Here is a 24,595-nt window from a genome sequence, read left to right as displayed (position 1 = left end):
CAGTGACATTTGGATGGGTAACATTGACACCAGTGACATTGACTGAGGTTACATTGACTCCAGTGACATTGACTCCAGTGACATTTGGATGAGTTATTTTAACACCCGTGACATTTGGATGGGTAACATTGACACCAGTGACATTGACTGAGGTTACATTGACACCAGTGACATTGACTCCAGTGACATTATTCGGATGGGTAACATTGACACTCGTGACATTTGAATGGGTAATATTGACTCCAGTGACATTGACTGCAGTGAAATTAGGATGAGTTACGTTGACACCCGTGACATTTGGATGGGTAACATTGATACCAGTGACATTGACTGAGGTGACAATGACTTCAGTGACATTTGGAAGAGTTACATTGACACCCGTAACATTTGGCTGGGTTACATTGACTGCAGTGACATTCACTCCAGTGACATTTGGACTGGTAACATAGACACCCGTGACATTTGGATGGGTTACATTGACACCCGTGACATTGACTCCAGTGACATTGACTGCAGTGACATTTTGATGGGTAACATTGACACCCGTGACATTTGAATGGGTTATATTGACTGCAGTGACATTGACTGCAGTGACATTAGGATGAGTAACGTTGACACCCATGACATTTGGATGAGTTACATTGACTGCAGTGACATTTGGGTGAGTTACATTGACACCAGTGACATTTGGTTGGGTTATATTGACACCAGTGACATTTGGGTGAGTTATATTGACTCCAGTGACATTTGGATGGGTTTCATCGACTCCAGTGACATTTGGATGGGTTCCATCGACTCCAGTGACATTTGGATGGGTTCCATCGACTCCAGTGACATTTGGATGGGTTGTATTAATTCCAGTGATATTTGGATGGGTTGAATTGTTTACAATGACATTTGAATCCGTTACATTGACTCCAGTGACCTTTGCCTGAGTTCCATTAATTCTTGTAACATTTGCCTGGGTAACATTGACTCCTCTGAGATTTGAATGAGTTGCATTGACTGCAATGACATTTGGATGGGTTCCATTGACTTCAGTGACATTTGGGTGAGTTACATTGACACCAGTGACATTTGGATGGGTTATATCGATTCCAGTGACATTTGGATGGGTTATATTGATTCCAATGACATTTGGATGGGTTGTATTGATTCCAGTGATATTTGGATGGGTTGTGTTGATTCCAGTGACATTTGGATGGGTTCCATTGACTCCAGTGAGATTTGGATGGGTTGTATTGATTCCAGTGAGATTTGGATGGGCTATATTGATTCCAGTGACATTTGGATGGGTTCCATTGACTCCAGTGACATTTGGATGGGTTCCATTGACTCCAGTGACATTTGGATGGGTTCCATCGACTCCAGTGACATTTGGATGGGTTGTATTGATTCCAGTGATATTTGGATGGGTTGAATTGTTTACAATGACATTTGAATCCGTTACATTGACTCCAGTGACCTTTGCCTGAGTTCCATTAACTCTTGTAACATTTGCCTGGGTAACATTGACTCCTGTGACATTTGACTGGGTTACATTCACTTCTGTAACATTTGCCTGGGTTACATTAACAATTGTGATCTCTGCCTGGGTTTCATTGACTCCTGTGATATTTCCGTGGGTTCCATTGACACGAGTGACCTTTGCCTGGGTTCCATTGACACGAGTGACCTTTGTCTGGGTTCCATTGACACCAGTGACCTTTGTTTGGGTTCCATTGACACGAGTGAACTTTGCCTTGGTTACATTGACTCCTGTGACATTTGACTGGGTTACATTGACACGAGTGAACTTTGCCTGGGTTACATTCACTTCAGTGACATTTGGTTTTGTTGTCAAAACTCTTGTGACACCAAAGCCAGTAATATTTGCTCCACCTTTATTAATTCTTTTTGTTTCTTTGAGAACTGGTTTCATATTTCGAGTATCTAAGCCAATTGTATCCTGTGTAGTTTTTCGTCCCACGATGGTTGTTCGTGGCAAAGTATCACTGGTGTTGTTTTTATCACGAGAGTCTAGGTGCTGGACAGTGAAAGTTGCGGACGGTTCATCTACGTGATGGTTGTCTATGAATCCTAGGGATGTCATTGTTGTCATTTCTCTTACATTTTTATCTCCATCTTCACGCCACCAAATCCTTTCTATTTTGTTTGCATTCTGCTTTAGTTTGTGTTGCACTTTGTTTTTGTTTTCCTTGTTCGTTTTGTCTTCCAAGGAACCAATCGGTAGCAACACCGTCATTTCTGCTGGTTCGGTTCCATTACCTTCTTTCCACCATATTGTCTCACTTTCGTAAGGCATTTGGTTTTGAAGGTCTAAATTTTCTTTCTTGTTGATACTTCTTTTCTGCCGTAAGGTGACAGGATCATCTTCCTTAATCATGGCTTTTTCTTCCGAGATCAAATTACGATTAAAATCCTTGTTTCCTTGAGTTGACTTCTTTACGTTTTTCGTAATAATGCTTCTACTTCTGTTTTGGTTCTCACCATAAGCATTCAAAGATAATGAAGACCTTGGCTTGGTCTGTGGATTTTGTATTTGTGGTTCCAAGGCATCACCATCGCCAATCTGCAGATTGTCTTTGATGGAGTCGAGGTCCATTAGTACAGATAATTCAGAAGGCGATGAACTACTCTTGTCCCGCCACCATATTTGTTCCCTACGTCTTGCCATATTTCTGTTTCCTAACTCACTCGCATAGTCTTCTTTCTTATCGAGATTTTCATCGACACTTCCAACAATAACGATACTCCATCTTGAAGTTTCATTAATTTGAACAGATCCATTGGATATTTTATTATTACCGTTATTTTTAATATTATCTTTATTTTGATTTTTCGGCGAATAAATAGGAATGAAGCCGTCTTTACTTTTTTGATAACTTGTAAATCTGAAGGGAGTTTTCCCTTTCTTGGCTTTATTCGGGGATGCTTTCTTTCCTTTCTTCATAGAATTTCCCTTTAGTTTCTTAGTTCGTAAAGTCGTCTTTCCATGCTTCCGTTTTAATTTCTTTAGCTTAAGAATTTCTTTATTTTTAAAATTTTTTAATCCCTTCACGTTTCGCAAAAGTATCGTATTGATATCGATAACCCGAACATCTACAGACGTCCCGTTTACCAAAACACCGACAACACTCGACGAATTGATCCCGAAGGACGACAGATTATCGATCCAAAGAAGTTCTTTCGGCGGCACCTTTGTCAGGTTGATCTTGAAGCTGATTTGCGTACAGTTGGTTACCTTGGAGTTCAGTTCATCTGTGAGCCCTCCATAAATTAAGGTGGCAAGTGACGGTATAAGTCCATTGACAACAGCAAATAGAGTTCCGCATATCATAAGTATCTGGGAAATTGCATCGGCCAGAACCTGAAGGAAGAAGGATAAATGCTAGAAAATTGGCAAATTCGGCAACGAAAGTAGTCATCCAAATTAAATGCCATGAAAATGAATTTCATTTAGATGCTACTAGCAAAAGAAATTGATGGAAGAACTAATTTAATAATTTGGGACGTGGGGTGGGGCACGATATACAACGAAAGCAACCAGTAGGAAGTTCCAGGAACGGAAAGAAACAGAAGATTTTTAGGACATTAAAAAAAAGTGTAAATACCTTTTTACAAAATATTAATTTTTTATCAAAAACGAGCTAATTCTCCGTGCTTCTTATAAATTCTTCTTTGCAACAATGTTAACGGTCTCATCCGTAACTTCTTCCGACTTATAAGCGATTAGTGACGCAGTTTTAAAACCTGGGTTAAGGAGGCTCTGGTAGTTTTGGTCTGGCACACCTAGCCGCATTGAAACGGCTACAACTTCGTCTTGAATAACACGATCTGTAAGCACTTTTCACACAATGTCAGGAAAGGATTATAGGTTTCAAAAATGAAAAATTAGTTTAAAGCGGCCTTTTCATTATGACGTAATGATGACATCATAGAAATCGTTTACCGCTTATTTTCTCGAAAATTTAGACCTAAACTTTCAAAGCGACTTGCACCAGTCAATAGTACGCTCCTTAATTTGCGTGAGGCTTTTCTGGTAACAAAGAATCTATTATGAAAAGCAGGTCGACAAGGTTGGATAACTTTAAGTACAAGCAACAACAAAACAGGTAAAAACAGTTCGTTTAACTGGTTGGTCACTTGGTAACAAGTTTAAAATAGCCAGTCAAAGTAGCTCTTCTTAGTTATCGATTAGTTCTTATGATCTCACTAGATAACATTTAAAGAGATTAATGAGTTTTTAAAATCATGTTATATGGAAAAACCAATTGAAAATTAATGAATTATGAAGAATTTGGAACCATTGGTATTTGAAGCAAGCTATCTTTTGTACTTCTGTCATAGTAAAGCATTTGTAAATTTATTCAATTCTACTGCAAATTTACCAAGGATTAAGGTGCAATTTTTGGTCCGAAGTTGATTCTTAAATCTGTTGAGTATCAAGTACATCAATTCTATTGTAGAGAATGAGTTTTTTGGAAAGAATTCACTGAACTGAAATAAAGAAGCAAGGCCGATTACGATCATTTGTAAATTTGAGCCAATAAATAAAATGTCGATCTTTCCAAACGAAGCAAGGAAAGGTATGTAGATGTATTAATAAAAGACTTTTCACTAGATTTTAGAAAACGTTTTCAAAAACGGGAAAAGCAAGTTAGAGCCTGAACATGACGCAGGAAGAATAACTGATGGTGGCAATTTGAAAAACATTCCTTATGCGACTTTATCGAAAAAAAATGAATTTAGTTTATATCAGCATGTCTTACTAAAACTTCGTTGAATCAAACTTTCTATGCTTTTAACCAAAGTAATTAATCAAGCGAATGATTTTAGAGTTTGTTTTTGTTGTAAGTCGCTGTGGTTAAGCGATTTTCCGCCGAAATATTTAGACACAAGGTGAAATGTCTACGTTAACATATCAAACGGTTGAACAAATTTATACGAAACAAAAAATTGAAAAATACTTTACTAGATGGAAGTTTTAATCGTGGATTTCTGCACAACGTAAAGGTACGTAAACGTACAAGTTAAGAATTTTTTCTATTGAATTGAAGAAAAAAAACAAAAAAACAATTCAAAATACAACTAGAAAAATTATGACTGATCTTTTTGATGCTTGTAAGACTAGTGATAACTACATGAAACTGTGAAAAACTTACCGATTTTGCATCACTTCTTTCTGCTGCCATCTTGCGTTTCGGGAAATTCAGAAATCAAGTTAAAATATTCCATGAATTTCGTCATTCACTTTTCCATTTTTTGCTGCTACCTATATTTCTGCAGTCCCTCATTTTGAAATCAAAATTTAGCAGGTCATTGCAGTAAAACGGCTTTAAGCATTTAGTTTGAAAAAAGGTGGAAGACGAAAATGAAAAATTCTGATAACGAAGGCGGCGGCGGCGGTGAATTTAACTGAATCGTTTACAGAACAAAGACGTGCAAAAGGAACCCCTTTGATTGCCATGTGCTAACGTCTTTCAATATTCAAAACAACCCTGTTAAACAAAAATATTTATACTTAGAAGACATTAAACAATTGGAATAATTAAAGTTACATCTACTACAAGTAAAGACCTTCCCTTCGAAACAAAACCTGTCAAACAACGGAGATATATCTAATTAGATTTTAAATTTTAGCGAAAAAATGGATGGGCTTATTTGACTTTCAGCTGTTGTAAAAACTTACATTTTCATTCAAACCACTGAGGTTGATTAGCGTATTCCACCCTTTCGACCAGAAAATGAAATTAAATCCAACCTAACCCGAGTTTTTTTTCTTTCATATATTTAAAGATAAAGTATACTCTTTATTTTATAGTCGCCTTTGTAGTTTTTCTGTTTAACAAAGAAACTATGAAGGTGACTACTGACTCTATCCTTAATACTTTGCAGCCAATGGACTACTTCGACGATACGGCAGCCATCTTGCCAGGGGGCAAAACAAAACAAAGATGACGGAAATATATATAGGGTTTCGTGTGTCTTTTTTTTATGGGTAAAAGCGATAGATGTGCCGTCTATCTTTTGTTGTATTCTCTTGTGGTAAGCTGTTAATATCAATCGACGTCATTACAGTAACAAATCTTTATCTACCCCCTGAACGCCCCACAATGCATCGCTATCCAAGATGGCCGCCGTATCGTCAAAGTAGTCCATTGCAACACTTAGGTTTGTCCTAGTCCCTTTTTGCACCCTAGATAAGGTGTGTACTTCCCTGCTAGCAGTCTCACACGCTGGCGATTCTTAAAATGGGAGACCGAGTCTTTGATTTTCTCTGCCAAGAATCGCCAACGATGGAGGCTCTGCTAGCCGGGAAGACGTGTACTTAAGAGAGTAAAAGGCTTCTGACGCTGCAGCAACTCCGGTTGTCTTATTCAAGCCAAAATGAATGAACTGCAAAACCCCTTCTTACTTGTCTGCCTTTATTTACATTCTTAGTTGACTTTACAATATTCAATCTATCTAGATGTCTATCAGCCCAAACTAAAAGGTGACAAATACAGCAATATTTACGAAATAAACATCACATTTATTATAATAATATAAAAATCAAGCTTATAATATATGAAGGAAATTCCTCAAAGTATACTTTAAACCGCTAATTCGAAATATAACCAATATATCTTACATTCGAGTTTCGATGGCGTTTTCGAGGACAATTTCAGTTCACTCGCGTTAATCTTGGAGTTAAATTTGTAACCGCAAAATACTAAATCTCTCAATTTAGGACCAGAGTCTATTTTTCTTGTCCTAGTAACGGTGTTTGTAGCCTTTCTTGAAGAACAGTAACGACTCGAGACATGAGTTCTGTTAGGTTTTTATGTACGACAAAGATTTCTTCGTTAGAAAATCTTGCTAAGACTTCGGGAGATGCTTTCTCAAGAACTGAGTTTAAAGTGTGATAAAATGATTGTTCGGGTGTTTCTTCTCGAGTGTTTTGAACTGTTTCATCCTTAGTAGATTCATCTACGTGTTTATCTTGCTTTTCTTCTTGTTGCTGTTCTTCATTATTTCTGTATTTTAGCTCATTGTCAGAAGTGTTATCTACCAAAACAAGAAGCAAAAATTAACATTAAATTTTAACTTATTGAAATGACTTTTTACATTAATTGACAATTTTGTTGAATCAGTTTTATTATTGCATTGGAAATCTATCGAAAAGGCGTTTTTATCATTATTATATTTATTTAACGAGGTTATCGAGCTTTTTATGATTGACATGACCTCATAGACCTAATCCACTGTTATCCCATTTCCGAACAGGTGTCATTCTCTAGAGTATAATTTCTTTGTTTAACGGTTGTGCATGATAGTAAACATGAATATGGATAGAGCACAAACAAAGAATGTTATTTTCAAGAGTAGCGCGTGGTCGGAAATGGGAAAATATTATGCCTGGCTGGATTTGGTCCATTTGAATTATGTACACAGCACCGGAGTGGCTTTTCATTTTTCCATTTTCACTCACTTTACATTCAGTCACGAAAAATGGAACGAATTAAAGCTATTGCCCATTTTCCTATTATGTGAAACTGGATACAGGATGTGAGAGAAAACAGCAGTAAAAGTAACAACAATAAAAAACTTAAAATATATAATAAGAACTTACCAGCACCCGAAGGAAGTTCACCAATTTCAAGTCCAGATTCTTTGTCATCATCAACTTTTTCAGTCATATCTGTTGTTTTTTCCATTTCTTCTTCATCATTCGAAGCAGCATAATTTTCTATATCCGCATTAATGATACTCATCAACTCACTGGTACTGTACACTTTATTACCTTCACTTTCATCATCACTTTGAGAAAACAGGACTGTTGGCTTTGAACAGGCTGTCCTCGTAGGCGTAGTATTGTTCACTTCTTCATCTAGAGTATCACTATCATCAACGTCTTCTGGTACAGGTAGAGGAGGCGTGTATGATATTTCAACAGAAACTTCATCCTGTTTGATCTCTTTAGCGTCCTCAGACCCCAATGATGTTTTTTCGGATAAAACTACAGATTCTCGTTCAACAGAAGATGTACACACGGTATGGTCTTTAGTAAGATCTTCGTCACCACATTTCGCGCTCTGCTCTCCACCTTCACTATCTTTTTCGTTCTCCTTCTCTTTTACTTCTTCCAACGAAACATTTCTTTCCGTTTCTTTGTTTTCCTCACTTTCCAACACTTTTTCCTCAGATTTTTCACACGATTCTTCAGAATTTGCCATGTTTTCATCGGAAGCACTAAGTTGTTTTTCCAGTACGTTCATGCTATTATTGTTCACAATATCTTCGCTTTCCAAGATTGTTGGACAATTTAGATTGCTCTCAATAGATTTATCACCCCATTTCTTTTCTTTTCCTACATATAACAAGATTTCAATCAGTTATGTAGGCATGTCCTATGATTGGCCGAGAGCAGTCAGCCAATCCTCTATCAGCCTTTCCGAGGTAGAGGAAAAAAAAACTGGGACATTACAGTGCATTGTGGGGCTGTTTTAGGAGACAAGATGGCGTTTATTCCGTCCCTTCAAACAGTTCCACAATGCACTGCATGCTTTTATCGGAAAATGCCAACTTGACCCAGTTTTTCCACAACCTTGGAATGGCTAATAACGTGTGAACTGAACATGATAAATGTATTTTTTGTAGATTTTTCTGCAGATAATTAATGACTATTTTTTCCTCAAGAACTGTTCTTGGTGTATGCGTAAAAATAGAATTGTATGAAATGTCTAATCAAGACGTATGTACAAAATAGAGCGACCACCCATCTCAAGCGACCACATCTGCCTGAATCTGAGTAACCTCTGTAAAACGGCCACCCATCTCAAGCGACCACATCTGTCTGAATCTGAGTAGCCTCTGTAAAACGGCCACCCATCTCAAGCGACCACATCTGTCTGATTCTGAGTAACCTCTGTAAAACGGCCACCCATCTCAAGCGACCAAATCTGTCTGAATCTTAGTAGCCTTTGTAAATAGACTGTCCGTCTCAAGCAACCAAATCTGTCTGAATCTTAGTAGCCTTTGTAAATCGACTGTCCGTCTCAAGCGACCAAATCTGTCTGTATCTTAGTAGCCTTTGTAAATCAGCCGTCCGTCTCAAGCGACCACATCTACCTAAATCATGAATGACTTACCTGATAATGCTGTTATATCTCTCGCAGTCTTGGACTTCGATCCCTTAGTTTTCTGATGGAAGTTTGTCAGCGCAGCCCGTAAGGTTTGTACTTTGGGAGATCGTATTGGCAGATTATTGATCTGGAATTCCTTCAATGATGATAGGTTACCAACTGTCCTGATGTTCTGCGCGTGAATCACGTGACCAAGCCCACGTGACCAGGTAAAGGAGCACAGTGATGGTAGGATTTGTTCGACTGGTACGTTACAGTTCACGAGATCGGGATAGATACATGATGCATTGTCATCCTTTCCGTCTTTACCTGCTGATGGGGTCTTGCGACGCTAATGGGAAACATAACAGAAAAATCAATTAAGCAGGAAAAACTCTGAAAAACTTAGTAAAAGTCAATAGGCCCTTTGCAGTTAACGGTCACGTGTCTGTACTGGTGAGCAAATTTTTTGTTTTTATTTTACATTGGTGATTCTTTTTAGCTACTTGTAAAGAAGTGAATGAAAACATATGTATCCAGTGTGTTACGAAATGCAGTTTTATTACGATCTCTCGGAACAGGTTGTAGAAAGTGTGTTTGCTCACCAGCATATTTCACCCATGGGAATCAAAAGGTTAATTCATTTGTTCTTAGTGAATTAATCAGCACGTGATTACTGAGCTGCAAAGGGCCTAATTTTCCTACTTCCTTGAGCACGAAAGACGTTTTGCATGATCATTTGCCGGCAGCCATGTTAGATAAGCAGAATAGTCGACTTTTTTCTTAAAATCTTATCACTATTTATTATGTATGACTTTGTATTCTAAATATTATAAAGAGCCACATGGTTAGGCTTTTATTTCCCTTTAGTATTGTTCCCTTACTACATCGGAAAAGTACTCGACAGCTACTGTATTTCCAACATGGAGGCCATTCATACAAAAATAATGATGGTCAAGGTATTTGAAATAGGACAACATCTTGTCCAAACAAGAATAATAAGCCTGCTTACTAAATACATATACTCAGATAGGCAGACAGATACACACGAACAGACAGGAAACTCACTTTTTGGTCTTCCTATATTAGTAGGGCACGTGTACCCGGCTATGAGTTTTAGAGACTATAATTAAGTTGTCGCTGCTGTTGTTATTTTTTCAAAACCCTCCTGTTCTACTCTCGTTTTACTTACTCGTTTGATAATAGTAAAGTTCTCAGAGCCTCTCGATGGTGTAGTCATAACTGGTTCTGTGTCTTTTGACGATTCTGTTAGCTCTGATTGGGTAACTGTGGGTTTCTCTGTTGCTGGATTTACGCTCGTTTCCTTTTGTTGGGGTTCCTGTGCTAACGGCATTGCGAATGACACACGTCTTACCTAGAGGGTGTAGGGTGGTGTTAGTAATATTGTACCGTTTCCTTTATGATAATACATGCATCAAGAGTTCCGCGCTACTGCTCTAAGCGCATGTTCAAGGGGTCAAAAAGTGGGACCATGGGTTGTAAAAATTGCTATATTTTCTTTTATATTTGATTCGGAATTTAAGATTTGAATCAACTCGAGTTTAGTGATGGATGCAATCGTTGTCAATGTTTTAATCTAATCTAACGCGTTTACCACTCCTGGGTGGACGGCTGGATGCCTAACAGGCCTTGCGGCCCAATTGATAAGGCAGCCGGTTAGCACGGGCACTGATGGTACAGGGTTACATATAGTGAAGACAGACGGGGACTACGGTTTTAAGTCCTTGTCCGAGAAGACTTGAAGGTCTAACCATTTGCAGATATTATTACAAAGGCAGCACCTTCTCCTCAGTTATTTTAAGACCCTGAGTGTTGGTTCGGCCGAGGCTTGAACCACGACCTTTCGCACAATAGGCCCACGCTCTTACCAACTGAGCTATCCAATGTTTTAGTGGCCATGTGAAATAGTCCGTTTTCGAACTAGTCAAATACCGCTGTGTTCCTTGATCACGACTCATTTATACAGGTTAGTGTTATTTTGGTGTACATATATTCACAAATACCAACAGTAAAGTAAATAATGCACAACTTCAACTATACAAACACTTTGAAATTACACGGACCTTCACTGGAATGCAAAAATATTCAAAATAATTCCATACGAATTCGAGGCTAAGGCCCCGTTCACACGCATTCGAAAATTTTTGTACCCGCAAATTTTTTTTTGCGGATACGAGAATGTTCGCGTCCACACGCAGGGTATTCGAATCGTTTTCGAATCGTTTTCACTGTCCACACATATCCGGAAATTTCTTGATCCGCCCTGATTTTCTTATTGAGCATGCGCAAAATCGTGTTTACTTCAGCGTATTCGAAAATTTGCGGATACGACCGTCCACACGTATCCGTATTCGGAGCGTGTTCGAAAATTTCCACTCTGGAGACCGTTTTCGAAAATTTGCGGATGTGGATACAAAAATTTGCGGATACGTGTGGACGGGGCCTAACCTTGTAGAAAAGAGTAGTCGAAACTGAAGAATAGACCTATCCCGAATTCACTTGGTTGAAACAATGGTTTCAAGTCGAGGTTGAACTTGATGAATAAAAGATTCAATTTCAAACCATTGTTTCGTGGTCAGTCAAGCGAATTCGAGATACAATATATACACAGTAGAGTTGTGTTCTTTCCTTTGGTCTGTATGGTCCTTGATTAATCTTACTATAACTAACCTTATTTGGAGGAGACGGCGAGTCGTACCGCCCAGTGCATCTCTTCAAGATCCCTGTGGAAGGCGACGATACAGGAGAATGGAAACTTTTGATAACAGAAGGCTGGGTTGGACTTCCGGTGTTAGGTTTCATAAATTTAATCTTTGCGCACGAAACAGGAGATGACATCACGCCTTTACTGAACTGGGCAGTGCCCTTGCTTTTTACATCTAGAGACTCTAGAGGTCTTACTGGATCCACTTCCTCTTTTTCATTCCCTTCCGCTTCCGGTTTCTCTGAATCTAAGTGATTTTCATTGTTTACGGGTCCCTGTTCTTGTGAGTCTGTATTTTGAGTACTTGAAGAAGATTCCTGATTTTCCAAGGAATTCTCTGTTGCTCCTGAGTTATTTTCAGACGATTCGTTGTCTTTTTTGGGTGTTTCCAGTTTCAGCTGACGTCCTCTTCTTGTTCGACCGGCAATCGGCGAAGTCTTGGATTTCTCAGCCATTGATTTCTTTTTCTTCCTGGACGACGTCACCTTGGTAGAGCTTCCTTTACCTTTATCTTTATCGTCCTTCGCTTCGATCTCTTGGCTCTCACTATGTTTTTTATCCATCATTTCATCGTTATCGGTTATATCTGAGATCGGGATGATTTCTGGTAGTTGAACAGTTTCACCTCCAATTTTCTCAGCAGTGTTTTTATCCCTATCGTTGACATCTTTGAGCAGTACTACCATACTATTGCGAACAGGAATACAACCAGATCTTCTAAGTGACTTGAAATGACGAGGGGAATCAGACACTTGAGATGATGGTATAACATCAGGTGAAGTTACTTCTTCTTTTCTCTCTGCATCTTTATCCGTGTGGGATGTGGCAAGCCATGACGTCATTGGTTCATCCTTCTCTGGAGTTTCCAGGCTTGGAGCAGTGTTTGTTGTTGCTAAGGGGTCTTCGATGTCTGTTTCCATTGTTTCAGGTATCTCATTCACTTTCTTGAATTCTTCAGTGACTTCTTGATCACTATCTCTGCTAGGTTTGCTCTCAGCGACATGATCTATCTCCTCTCTGGTTTCCACCATCTTTTCTTTGTCCTCATCTTCAGTGACTGACACCTTATTTGCGAAGGGCGCTAATTGGTCTTCAACTGAAACGAAAAAACACAAAATGCGTAATCTGATCTAAATCATGGCACGATTATCTCACGGTTATCTCACACATCGAACCCTTAAACAACTTCTGGGCTGATCAAAGTCAGGCCGTGTTAAATGTTATGGAAAAAACGATTGAACAAAAACTTCCTTGCTATTTAGCATGGTGAAAAACGCTGAAAATAGATTAAATAAAAATAAAAATAAAAATAAAAAAAAAGAAAGAAAAGAAAAAAGATGAACATATATTGTGCCCCAAAAAATGCAAAAACCTGACAGTGGCAACGAATAATGATCAACAACAAACATGCTCGTCTTCTTATAACAGTTAGAAGAAAGCTGGAACAAGTTGCCGACATTGACGCTAGCAGGTACCAAGTAAATAAATAAAAGAATGAAAAATGAGAATATTACGAAAGAATGAATTTCCCACTTACTTGGTGAAGGAGTACATAGTCTGTTAAAGACAAAAAAACAATTAGATACGAGATAATTCATTGACCAAAACATAAACTAAAACGAGTATCACTAACGTTTATTGACACCAGTCTACAGTACGTAGCTTTGATACAAACGCCACCATATAAGATATGGTAAACAAGATGTTGATACCCAAGCTAGTCCACAATACACCACGTTCACGACAAATGTTGCTTGATTTTGACCGAATGAAGAAAAAGCACTTAAAAATAGATATATTCGCGGCATATTTTTCACGATTGTCCGGTTTCGACCCAGTTCTATTACTATATGAAACTCATCGAACTGAGTGCGCATTACATCATGGCTGTGCTATCATCTATAACACTAATTTCAATAATAACTTACAAAGACTCTTGAGTGGAGTAGAAGGCATCCTGGGATTGGTCCAAACAGTTATACAGTGCAGGCACAGCACTGTGGAATCAATAAAAGTATCATCAGCATTCACCATACACCATCAGAACTTAAGAGAGCAGATTTCGTATTCCTGTGAACAATTCAACAATGTACGGACGCACCGTACCATGGCCTACAATAGCCTACATCCGAGAAATGCTTCACTTGTCGCGCACAAAGGTTTCAGTATGAGGCTACGTGCTAAATGCTCAGTCATTTGTGACAGGCGGTAAAAATAAATTTAATTTAGCACCTAGCCTCATACTGAAACCTTGGTGCGTGACAAGCGAAGTATATCTCGGAGGTGGGCTGTTACAATACATTCCTTTGATTCAAAGATCGAATTGCTGAAGACTGAAGGACCATGCAAAAACCCTTGCAGTACTGGAGAGAACCCCGCGCAGAACAAACTTAACTAACATACAAGGCACTGCACGCAAGGCTCGAACTACGGTCCCCTTGCAACAAATCTTAAATGAAATGGTGAGAGGATAACAACCTTAGCAGCATAGACCACCCATGCTACCCATAAAGGTCTGAGTTCGTAATTTTTTGATTGATGGAAATAGGAATAAAAGTTGGAAAACATCTAATGTTGTGACAAAATCAGTGACTGACAGGTGATCATCATAACTGTACCTTTTCTCTTGCATCACTTCTTTTTGGTGCTCCGTAAGCAGACGTTTTTTAGTTGGTGATGGGGCTATCCTCACAAAATCCTGAAACAAAATAATTGGTGTGTTAATGATGGGAAATTATATAGCATTACTGAATAATAGCGCACACAGCAAGAGAAAAGTGTACACAACAATAGAAAGACGTACACAGCAAAAGAAAGAATGAGAGATGAGGTGGTAAGCCGTCATTAAGCCGAACATTACGCATGAAAGAATGCTGGAAACTACTTTGGTAACCCCTTCTGTATGCTGCTGTTGCATTGACATAATTATGCAACTGGAGTGTGCATTTCATTGCTAAAAAAGGCTGGTCATGAAGACCTGCCAAATGAGTTTTAGCTCAGTCATATCTCGTTTCTGGCTCTATGGTACTGCTCAAAATGACTGGCAAGGCAAGATCTAATTCATTCCAGACATTGTCTGATGATGTACTGTTATGTTTAGCCCTGCATTTTGATCTATATAAGGGACTGTTCATTAATTATGCCTTTGGGGGGCTTGAGGAAAAGTAGGGGGCTTTGAAAAAAAATCACACAAAGAAGGGGGGCTTTAATAGTATTTGCTTACTTAAAGGGTAGGGTTTGAAACAAATAAATAAGGTATATCTAAAAGGTCACAAGGAGGGGGGGTCAAAAAAAGTTTTTTTAGATAGAATTGGGGGGGGGGGGGGGGGGGGCGGGGGGTTGTGAATTTTTCCAAGTTTCCTTTCGATTTTTCCTCCAGCCCACCCTGAGGCATAATTAATGAACAGTCCCTAAATACACTAGTACAAGTCCATGATTGCAAGCTTCTTGGCTTACTGAACGTTCTAATCTTAATGTCACACACCTGACTATCATCATCTAAGAAGGAGAGTGGTAGTTTCCTTCTGGCATGTGTATTACGTGTTGCACCTTTACTCTTGGAGGGCAGCCTTGGTTCTGTCCATGCCTGTAATGAAATGAAGTCATTTAAAAATAGTAACATTTTGCACAAGAGGTCAGTGAAAAGCTTGTCTTTTCTAGCATAGCAAGAAAGTGCATTATGGTCTAGCTTGGCTACAAACTTCTTTTGTTCACCACACCTTATGTGGAGTTCTTTGTATAAAAGCAACTACAGTAGAATGGCAATCTTCTTACCTTATTTGGAGAGCTTTTTTCCACAGCTTTCTCTGCCTCAGCAGCCTTGTGGAGAAAGCTACCCTTGACCTTAGGGGACCCCCCAAGAAACATCAAGGGTTTTATCCTGACAGGGGATCCCTGGGGCTGAGTCATTTGACTCATTTCCTCAATCTAAAAAATATGTATATATATTATTCAATATTTAATGATTTAATAATTTATGATTCATATCAGCCATTCTGAGGTGAAGGGGAAAACTGGGTCAAATTGGCATTGCAATGCATTTTGGGCTGTCTTGGGGGAATATGTCCAACATCGTATCTATTTCATCCCCCAAGACAGTTCCGAAATGCATCACAATGCCAACTTGACCCACCTCGGAATGGCTAATAGCACTCTTTCTATAAGTACATAAACAAAGACGCTTACAATCATGAGAGGTGGTTAGTACGAGTCAGTTCATTCAGAAAATCAAGGGTGGCATAGGGTTGTGCACTTGCCCCTCACTTCTGGGGACTCTGGTTTGATTCCTAGACTTGACATAATATTAGAGTAGATGTTGCTGGGTCTCTTCTTCAATGAAGAATTAGAGGTTGGCAAACCCAAGGGAATTTGATGATTAAGAAAACCATTTCAAAGAGAAAACATTGTTGTATTGATCATACCTCAATTTCAGCCTGTGCTTCTTTAAGAGGATCCTGAAACATTTTCATACCAAAAATATTTTCAAGAAGATCATAATTACTCCGGCATAACTCCAGGAATTTTAAGGTATATATAGGGTGTAAAATTTACTTTTCAACTTGTATTACAAAAGTTTGAATCTGTGACATGTTAACCTATTGCTACAATATTTTGTTCATTTTTACATTACGCTGCACAAGTTACAACTGTATTTAAAATTTTCAAAGAGCAATAAAGGATTTCAAATTCCAAGAGTTTAGGAATCACTTTGCAGTGTTTTTCATTAAATGAAGAAATTGGCCTATTTTCTACAGTTATCACAGAGGTTACTTGGGGTATAGTTTCAGATGTTTTGGAGTAGGTGGTCATAAGTCTGAAGTAAATGGCTGTGATCTGATACAAGGAACAAAAGGTATTTCTTATAAGAAAAGAAAACATCGCTGGCAGTTGACTTCCAAGCATTTGTCGGAGCTTACAACTGCCAGCTTATTCTTAAAGCCCTGTAACGATTGCTAAATTTCAGCCCCCCCCCCCCCCCCACACAAACACACAAAATGTTTTAGGCTGCTCTGCAGTCCTTGTTCTAGTACGTTCAAGTTAAACAAAGCCATGGATAAGTCATGGTGCTCAGTTAAATACCTCTGTACTTTTCAATCCAGGAACAGTCAGATTTGCTTTATCTTTGACTGACAGCAGGACAGATCTGTGCAATACCAAAAAGATTTCCATTTTCAATAATATTTTTAAGAAACCTACAGTATGCACCACAAAGTATTGACTGCAAAATTCATTTTTAGAGCATATTTTTTTGAGAAAAAACCTGAATACCTGAGGTCTAATTTAAAATTGTCTATAATTTCTGAACATTTGAATCTTTTATAGAATACAATTTTGGTGGAAAAAGTGGAAATTTTTTTACCTTAAATCGTTTGAATACTCCAATGTCTGAGATTTAGCAAATGTTGCATTCCAGAATATTATTGTTTGGTTTTTCAGCTGCCTTCTGTGGTGAACAAATGTGACCTCCTGTGAATTGATATATGAATTTGATTAATCACGGAATTATAAAGAAAAGGGTCAAAAAGTGAAACAGAATGGAAGAATAGGAGAAATAAAAAAAATAAATAGAAATGGAAAGGACGAAACAAAACAAGAGAATTTAAAAAAATTAATAGGATAAAGATAAATTGATTTGAAATGAGAAGCAAACCTAACATCAGGTTCCAAACTTAACTTCTAAGAGATCGTCCATTAGCCATTCTGATGTTGAGGGAAAAACTGGGTTGAGTTAACATAGCAGTGCATTGTGGGGCTGACTTATATTTAGTGCCATCTTTCCAAGATGGCGTCTGCTTTGTCCCCTACAGCAGCCCCAAAATGCATTGCAATGCACACCTGACCCAGTATTTTCCTCCACCTTGAAATGGCTAATAAAGGTATTGTACCATCACGTGGAGGCAGCCATGACTGGAGGCAGGAACAATCGAATATAGTCTAATCTGATTTACATGAGAAAAGAATTCAGTTTCCCAGGGGAAAAAAATTTATTGTTATGCCCTCTGTCATGGCTGCCGTCAAGTAATGGTGCAAAACTTCTATTGGAAAACTATGTTTTAGGAGTAAGGCAAAAATCTTGGTCAGCAGATTTCATTAGACAACAGCTAATCTCAGACCCTGAATATGTAATAAAGAACATCTGTTTTTCAATAATCCCTTCACTTACCAGTAGAGGAGACAAGGCAGCAAGTAGTTCACTACTGTATGGTTCACCATGCCGGCTTTGTATGCTGGTCAGAATATCTTGCCAGAGTTTCTCAACCTGTAAAGAAAAAAGAATGACACACAAATTTCCAGTACAACATTTACATGTAGTTCCACGATGTAAATGTAACGACTTCATTTGGATGCTCCAAACACTGTAAGCTAATGATGGGTGTTGAGCCCAAAGCTTGGTTATTAAATTTATAACCCTTAAGCAGGGGTTTGACTAAGGTTCAGGGATCGGAGAATGCTCCAGTATAGAGTAAAATTATCCAGCTTAAACTACCATGAATAGCTTAGTAATTTAAAAATTGGTCCCTTTGGCTCATGACCATCTCCTGTCATTTCAAAAACTTGATGAATTAAACCCCTGTTTAAGATTGTTGAAACATTTCATCTGTACTTCTGGGTCCAGTTGTATGAAGCCTGGATAGCGCTATCCGACAGATAAATCTTATCCAGTTTGGATATTTAATTTATTGGATAACAGCATCGACTTATTCACTGGATAAGGATTTATCTGCCGGATAGCGCTATCCACCCTTTGTACAACCGGGCCCTGTGGTACCAGCATAGACATCCAATTTGTTATAACTGATTGCACCAATACTGGCTGACATACATAATGTTTATACATTATCAAAAATCTGACTTTTTTAGCTGGCCTTTTGGCTGGAAATAATTTTAAAACAAGTAAAACATATTACGAGATTTGACTCACTCCCCTTACCTTTTGAATGAATTTTGTTGTGAAGATTGGCTTTTCCATACTTGATTTTGATTCTTTTACACTGTAGGGGGAACAAATACTAATTCTTATACTTCTTGTTTTTCAATTTCCAATTTTCCCATTTCAAATCAGGTGCCATTTCCTAGAGTATCATTTTTTTGGTTGCATATGAGAAGACACATGAATATGGATACAACTCAAACAAAGAATCTTATTCTCAAGAGAATGACACATGGTCTGTAATGTTAGATGACAAAATGTTTTGACAAAGGTAACGAGGTCTGTTTCACTCAGGAAAGGAGACAAGAGTATTTGATGGATGTATGCGTTGGATACTATTACTGTACCTGGAGTGTGAGGACCTCACTATTGGAACAAGTGACAAGGAAAGTTGTTCAGTTGCTGCAGCAATCATTGATGCTCCATTCAAATGTTGAAAGAACATTGAAAGGCTGTCAACCAAATTGGTCATCAGAGCAGCCAACATGCCGGAGTTGCTACTTGCTTTCTGAAAACCAATATCAAGTCTAGCTTTAGAACAATGCTAAATATAAGTACTGGTAAGTTAATAACCCTTGATGCAAGGCAGGTTGCACCACAGAACTGCACCACAAATGCATCAAAATAGACCTAGGCATTGACAAACCTGTTGCTGCAAATTTAAATGAGTTGAAGTTGAACCCTTTACCAGCAATAGAAACAGCAATTTCTTTTCAGTAATTCACAAAGATTTTTTAAGCCAGATGTTTTATTAGCTGAGAGAACTTTTAAGTTCAAAAATTGACAAATTTACAGAGGTTTGAATGACTGAAGGTACACTGTATTTATCTACTATTTGGAAGGTGGAAGAATCATCTATTAAATTCATACATAGCTCTACTTTCTGTTGTGATAATTAACTCCTTTAAATGCAGAACTTCCACCTACTCATTCCTTGCCCTTCCACACTGATACACAATCGCTTTATTTGACAATGTAAACCAATTTAGAAATACCTTGGAATCAACCATGTTATAGCATGTAGTAATGAGTCTCCTCATCAGTTCTACTGTGCTGGTCATGTTCCCAAGGGGGCGAGCAATCTTTTTTGTCCATTTTGAAGGTGACTTGATGGGAGATTTGCCTGCAAATACTGGTGTAATGGTGTAGTCCATGCATTCCAGGATAGTGATTACTAGATTTATCATCCCATTCAGGAAAGAAATATCCTGTAGAATATGAGAAATCTCACTAGTCTGTCCAAAAATCAAGCCAGATGCTTCAGCATCTAAAGCAATATATTGCAGCACAATAGTGGTTTCCAATAATATACACAGTAAGTAGTTGCTAGTTGCCACAGAAATTTAATTTTTTGCTGCCATCAATGAAAATAATCAGTCAGTGACTTTTATATTTTTGACTAGCATCAGTGAAAACCAAATTTCAATCAGAATGCATCAGAAAAGACCTGGGTAATCAAGGGGTGAGAGAATGAATAGTTTATGGTAGTATGTAAGTAACCAGTTGCTAACTGGTCATACTGACCTGTGCTTGGTTTGCAGTCCAGTTGTCCAGCAACTTAAGACATAATTCTTCAGCACAGGTGTTGGCATCTATTGACGGCACTAGCGCTGCTGCACGGGAAAAACTTCTGTAAAGCTCACTCAAGTCTTTGTTGATAGATCTTATTTCTCCCTAGAAAACAGCATTACACATGTCACTCCATGTAGCACACAGAACACATAGATATCAGATAACACTCTTGTGAATACAACCTGTAATAAAATTATCAAAGTCACAAACCCCAAAATAACTCAGGGCTAATCTAAGTCAGGGCATGGCTAACTCACAGATTGAACCCTGAAATAACCTCTGGGCTGATCTAAGTCAGGGCATGGCTAACTCACAGATTGAACCCTGAAACAACATCTGGGCTAATCTAAGTTAGGGCACTGCTAACTCGCAGAACAAATCTTGATAAAACCTCTAGGCTGATCCAAGGCAGGGTAGGATTAAGCCACAGATTAAACCCTGAAACAATCTCTGGACTAATTTAAGTCAAGGCATTGCTAAGTCACAGTTTGTATTGGAATTTTACAATGTTAGGTCTTGTGGAGGAAGTAAAATCAGAAAACCTGAGAAAAACCTTAGGAGCAAGGGAAAAAACCCAGTAATAAATAATCAGTTGTACCTGGCCTAGAGAAGCATTAAGAAGTTCCTTGGCCGCAAACAAGAATGCAAGATATACTGCTGTGAAGTCATGATCCAATGCATTTCTCTGATTCACCTCATTACTCTAAAAAGAAAATAATAATAATTTAATTAACATTATGAAGAAGCCAATAATGTTTGAATAAGAACTACTGCGTGAGTTTGAGTAAGGGTACCAAATTTGCAAAGTTAATGGACCTTCATATGCACTGCCATTATTTTATGATCGACTGTTCACTTTTAAAATATTGCAAAGCAACTCACCTTTATAATGTGTTCATTTAGTTTCGATACAGTTGAACTCCAAAGACGCCACAGTGGGTGCTTTTTCTCTGATAAACTGCAGGAAAATTTTTTTATAATAATGAATGCATGGATGGATGGGATGGACATAAATGTGGATGAATGGATGCAAAGATGGATGGATAGATGAATGGATGAATGGGATGGATAGATGAATGGGATGGATGAATAAATGCATGGATAGGATGAATGTAAAAGTGGATGGATGGATGGATGAATGGATCTATGGGATGGATGGATTGGATGGATGGGATGGATGAGATGGATGGAAGGATGGATGGATAGGATTGATGGATGAATGGATAGGATATGGATGGATGGATAAATGGATGGATAGGATATGGATGAATAGGATGGATGGATGAATGGATCAATGATTGGATTGATGGACTCATTTATAGATGCCAACATCTATAAATAAGTAAGGATAGAATAGAAAACAGAGATTGAAAGACTTGCTAGCTGTTGTTGAATGAATAATGAATGAAAAAAATAACTTCTAAACTACATGCAATTGCATTCATTAAGTATACCTTGCAACACTCTGGAGTAGTTGTAAAACTGCCTGAACATGAGTGAGTTGACCACTTGGGGCGTCAAGCCCACAAGACAACAGATTCTCAAAGGATATAAAAACTCTACAAGATTAATCAAAAAATATATTTATATATATGTTATCTACTGGTGAATGTGAGGTTCATTCTTAATCCAATTTTTATTCCTCCACATAAAAAGCAAGTAAATCTTTTTTTCTGATGAATACCTCTCATGGTTTGGTTCATGGTACCATTTCAATGAACAGAGTAGTTGATGCAGAAGATCAATAGCAATAGACCCTTGAGGGTTGCCTTTAGATTGCAGACTTGTACAATGATGGCTGATCAAGAGAGGTGAGAGTTTTGAGAGTCTTACAAGCATTTTCTGTTGAGAAAAAGAATGTAAAAAACTGTCAATCTTTCTATATGGTTTTAAAGGGCATTATGTGAGTTGATGGACTATTTTAAACAGTAATGATGAAAAGGTAAATTATACACTGTGAAAAGATGAAAAAACTTAGTGACGTTTCGTCACTAAGAGTCTTTTACTCTGACGAAGGACTAGCGTCCGAAACGTCAGTAAGTTTTTTCATCTTTTCACGGTGTATAATTTACCTTTTCATCATTACTGTTTCATTAGAAACACCGACGCAGCTCACACTAGTTTTTAGCTAGTTATATCTTTTTAGGACTATTTTAAAGTTCATTACTGGTCAACTTTGTTGTTAACATACTGGATCACATTTCAAAGTCTATACAAAGGGTTTATTTTGTATACCAAATTCCAGTTTCATGGACCCATTCACATTATACATGTAAGTGCTTTGGATCCCAATCATTGTGTTGTGGGTGCAGTTCAATTTCCAGGAAGCCTTTGTCAACATGAGTAAAGTCCTCAGATGCATTGAAATGATGTGGTCTTAATTTGCAGATATTCAAGAATTAAGGATTAGCATGATGTCTTAATTTGATTCCCAAATTGGGAATTTGTTGGGAATTCCCAATGAGTTCCGATCCAATTCCCAGAGAGAATGATATTGGGAACATGGCACTGATTCCCAATGTTAGTTTGTTGGGAATTTTGTTTTTCTATTGGGTATTAGAAGGAAATTCCCAACAATAAATCCCAACGTTGGTGTTCGAATTGGGCATTCAAGGAAATTCCCAACAATTCCTGATTTGGGAATCCGGTTTTTTTCCTGTGAAGGAGTCTATAACAATCAATATTTATGACAGAAGTCAAGTATAGTGCTTACAAATGAAGGTATGCAAAAGTATGACTGTTGATAATGTATTCACATACCTACTTTTATACAGGAGCTTTTGTACGCTATTATAAACTGAAACATATCAATGCAAAGCTGGCTCGTTTTACCTAATATGTTATACATAAGCTTGTTTGGCTGCAAAATGTCTATGCATAGAAGTCTCAGAATTCATTAAATGTGGTCACCTTTTGCGCATTGTAGTGTAGGAGGCTTAATGATACTTACAAGACTAGTTACAGTCGTGATATTACTGCTTCCAATGAGCTCTGTAGCAGTTGCCAGTAGAGGAAGAAAATGAGACTCAAATAAACTGATTCTTTCTGATCATAAAAAGAGTAAAGGAAAATATGTTTTAATCATACTTATGTGGGAAAATTTTACCAGGACAATAAAGAAGAAAGACAAAAAACAATGACTAAAAACACAATCTTTGGATTTAAGTATCCAGTTGATCTGAAATAGTGATGTAGAAATGGTGTCACTGCAAAACTGAGGTGTGATGAAGCTTGCAAAAGTTGCGAGTGAAAAATAAAAACATGCTCGTCATCATAATAAAGATATAAAACTCTTTTATCATTGTGTAGTTCCAGAAATCATCCATACCCACCCCACAGAGGAATTTGGAATTTTCGAAGAGTAGGGGGGTCAGAGAAAGAACAAAAAATTACAGAGTTTGCATGGAAGAAAATTGGAATTTCCAGGGGGTAGGGGGGTGTCTTAAAAAAATTCCTCCATGAAGGGGGTATGGATAATTTTTGGAACTACACATTCTGTCTCTGTTATCAAGCAGTTATTAGGAATATATATTTTTCATTTGATGTCCTGGAAATCAATAATTTTGAGAGCTAATATGACAGCTCAGTTTTGCAGATTTTCCCGATTCTGATTTCTTAACATTTTGTTCTCAGGTTGACTGGATATTGGTGATGGAGTATCTGAGGTATAGTCTGTCACCAATACCCTTACAGCAATACCTTTAAGGACAACACTTTCAACAAGTGTGACAAGGTTATTCCAAATACTCATTGCCAAGGAATCTGTATAAAAGAAAGAATTCACGCATTGATTGCAACAAAAGTTGTGACAGGTAAATACTATTATCATTGAAGTGCGACCTGCAAATCTTGTTATCTCATTTGTCAACTAGCATTTTCACAGTCGTGAATCAAAGAATAATGAAATAAAAAGCAATGTCATATTTAGAGAATTTGAGGATTAATCCAAAATTGCCCTCAAGATATTGTTGTTTTTTTAAATTTCAGTTGTTTGATTGACATTGAGATGCCAGTTGGCAAAAAAACGTCATTCGTTGAGTCCCACTTTAATGATAATCCTTTTGGGGTTAAAATCAACTTTGAATATATATTTTATTCCGGAAAATTTTACTGATCTTGAATGTAGCCTATGGAATGCTTTTACCATCTAATTTGAATATAGTAAATTATTAGAGGTTTTCAGCATGTATGTAATGTTTTCTAGTTTCAGACCATGTGTCATTCCCTTGAGTATTATTACTTTATCAACTATTGATAAAA

At 37.8% G+C, this 24,595-nt stretch overlaps 1 protein-coding gene across 1 annotated transcript in view; it reads right to left on the bottom strand.

The window, feature by feature from the left end:
* Positions 1-6,411: 6,411 nt before the first annotated feature.
* The window catches only part of LOC116301143 (telomere-associated protein RIF1), a 28,464-nt gene continuing 10,280 nt past the window's right edge, over positions 6,412-24,595 (bottom strand). The window contains exons 17-40 of the mRNA XM_031710153.2: positions 24,035-24,097; positions 23,286-23,380; positions 22,020-22,177; positions 21,790-21,894; positions 21,218-21,293; positions 20,934-21,038; positions 20,288-20,437; positions 19,759-19,971; positions 19,111-19,271; positions 18,764-18,824; positions 17,996-18,091; positions 17,192-17,298; positions 16,912-16,975; positions 16,254-16,286; positions 15,607-15,759; positions 15,317-15,418; positions 14,451-14,530; positions 13,761-13,829; positions 13,370-13,389; positions 11,799-12,928; positions 10,300-10,482; positions 9,135-9,459; positions 7,616-8,353; positions 6,412-7,050 (exon numbers count right to left, since the gene is read on the bottom strand). Coding sequence (XP_031566013.2) covers positions 6,743-7,050; positions 7,616-8,353; positions 9,135-9,459; positions 10,300-10,482; positions 11,799-12,928; positions 13,370-13,389; positions 13,761-13,829; positions 14,451-14,530; positions 15,317-15,418; positions 15,607-15,759; positions 16,254-16,286; positions 16,912-16,975; positions 17,192-17,298; positions 17,996-18,091; positions 18,764-18,824; positions 19,111-19,271; positions 19,759-19,971; positions 20,288-20,437; positions 20,934-21,038; positions 21,218-21,293; positions 21,790-21,894; positions 22,020-22,177; positions 23,286-23,380; positions 24,035-24,097 — 4,595 coding nt within the window. The 3' untranslated portion in view covers positions 6,412-6,742. The remainder of the gene's footprint in view (positions 7,051-7,615; positions 8,354-9,134; positions 9,460-10,299; positions 10,483-11,798; positions 12,929-13,369; positions 13,390-13,760; positions 13,830-14,450; positions 14,531-15,316; positions 15,419-15,606; positions 15,760-16,253; positions 16,287-16,911; positions 16,976-17,191; positions 17,299-17,995; positions 18,092-18,763; positions 18,825-19,110; positions 19,272-19,758; positions 19,972-20,287; positions 20,438-20,933; positions 21,039-21,217; positions 21,294-21,789; positions 21,895-22,019; positions 22,178-23,285; positions 23,381-24,034; positions 24,098-24,595) is intronic.

This window comes from Actinia tenebrosa, unplaced genomic scaffold (assembly GCF_029948245.1).
Source record: "Actinia tenebrosa isolate PJP-AT-01 unplaced genomic scaffold, QUT_ActTen_1.0 PGA_scaffold11__36_contigs__length_13525064, whole genome shotgun sequence".
In the NCBI taxonomy this organism is placed as follows: Eukaryota; Metazoa; Cnidaria; class Anthozoa; order Actiniaria; family Actiniidae; genus Actinia; species Actinia tenebrosa.
The sequence above is the reverse complement of the archived record's forward strand: the minus strand, read 5'-3'. Positions and strand labels throughout refer to the sequence as shown.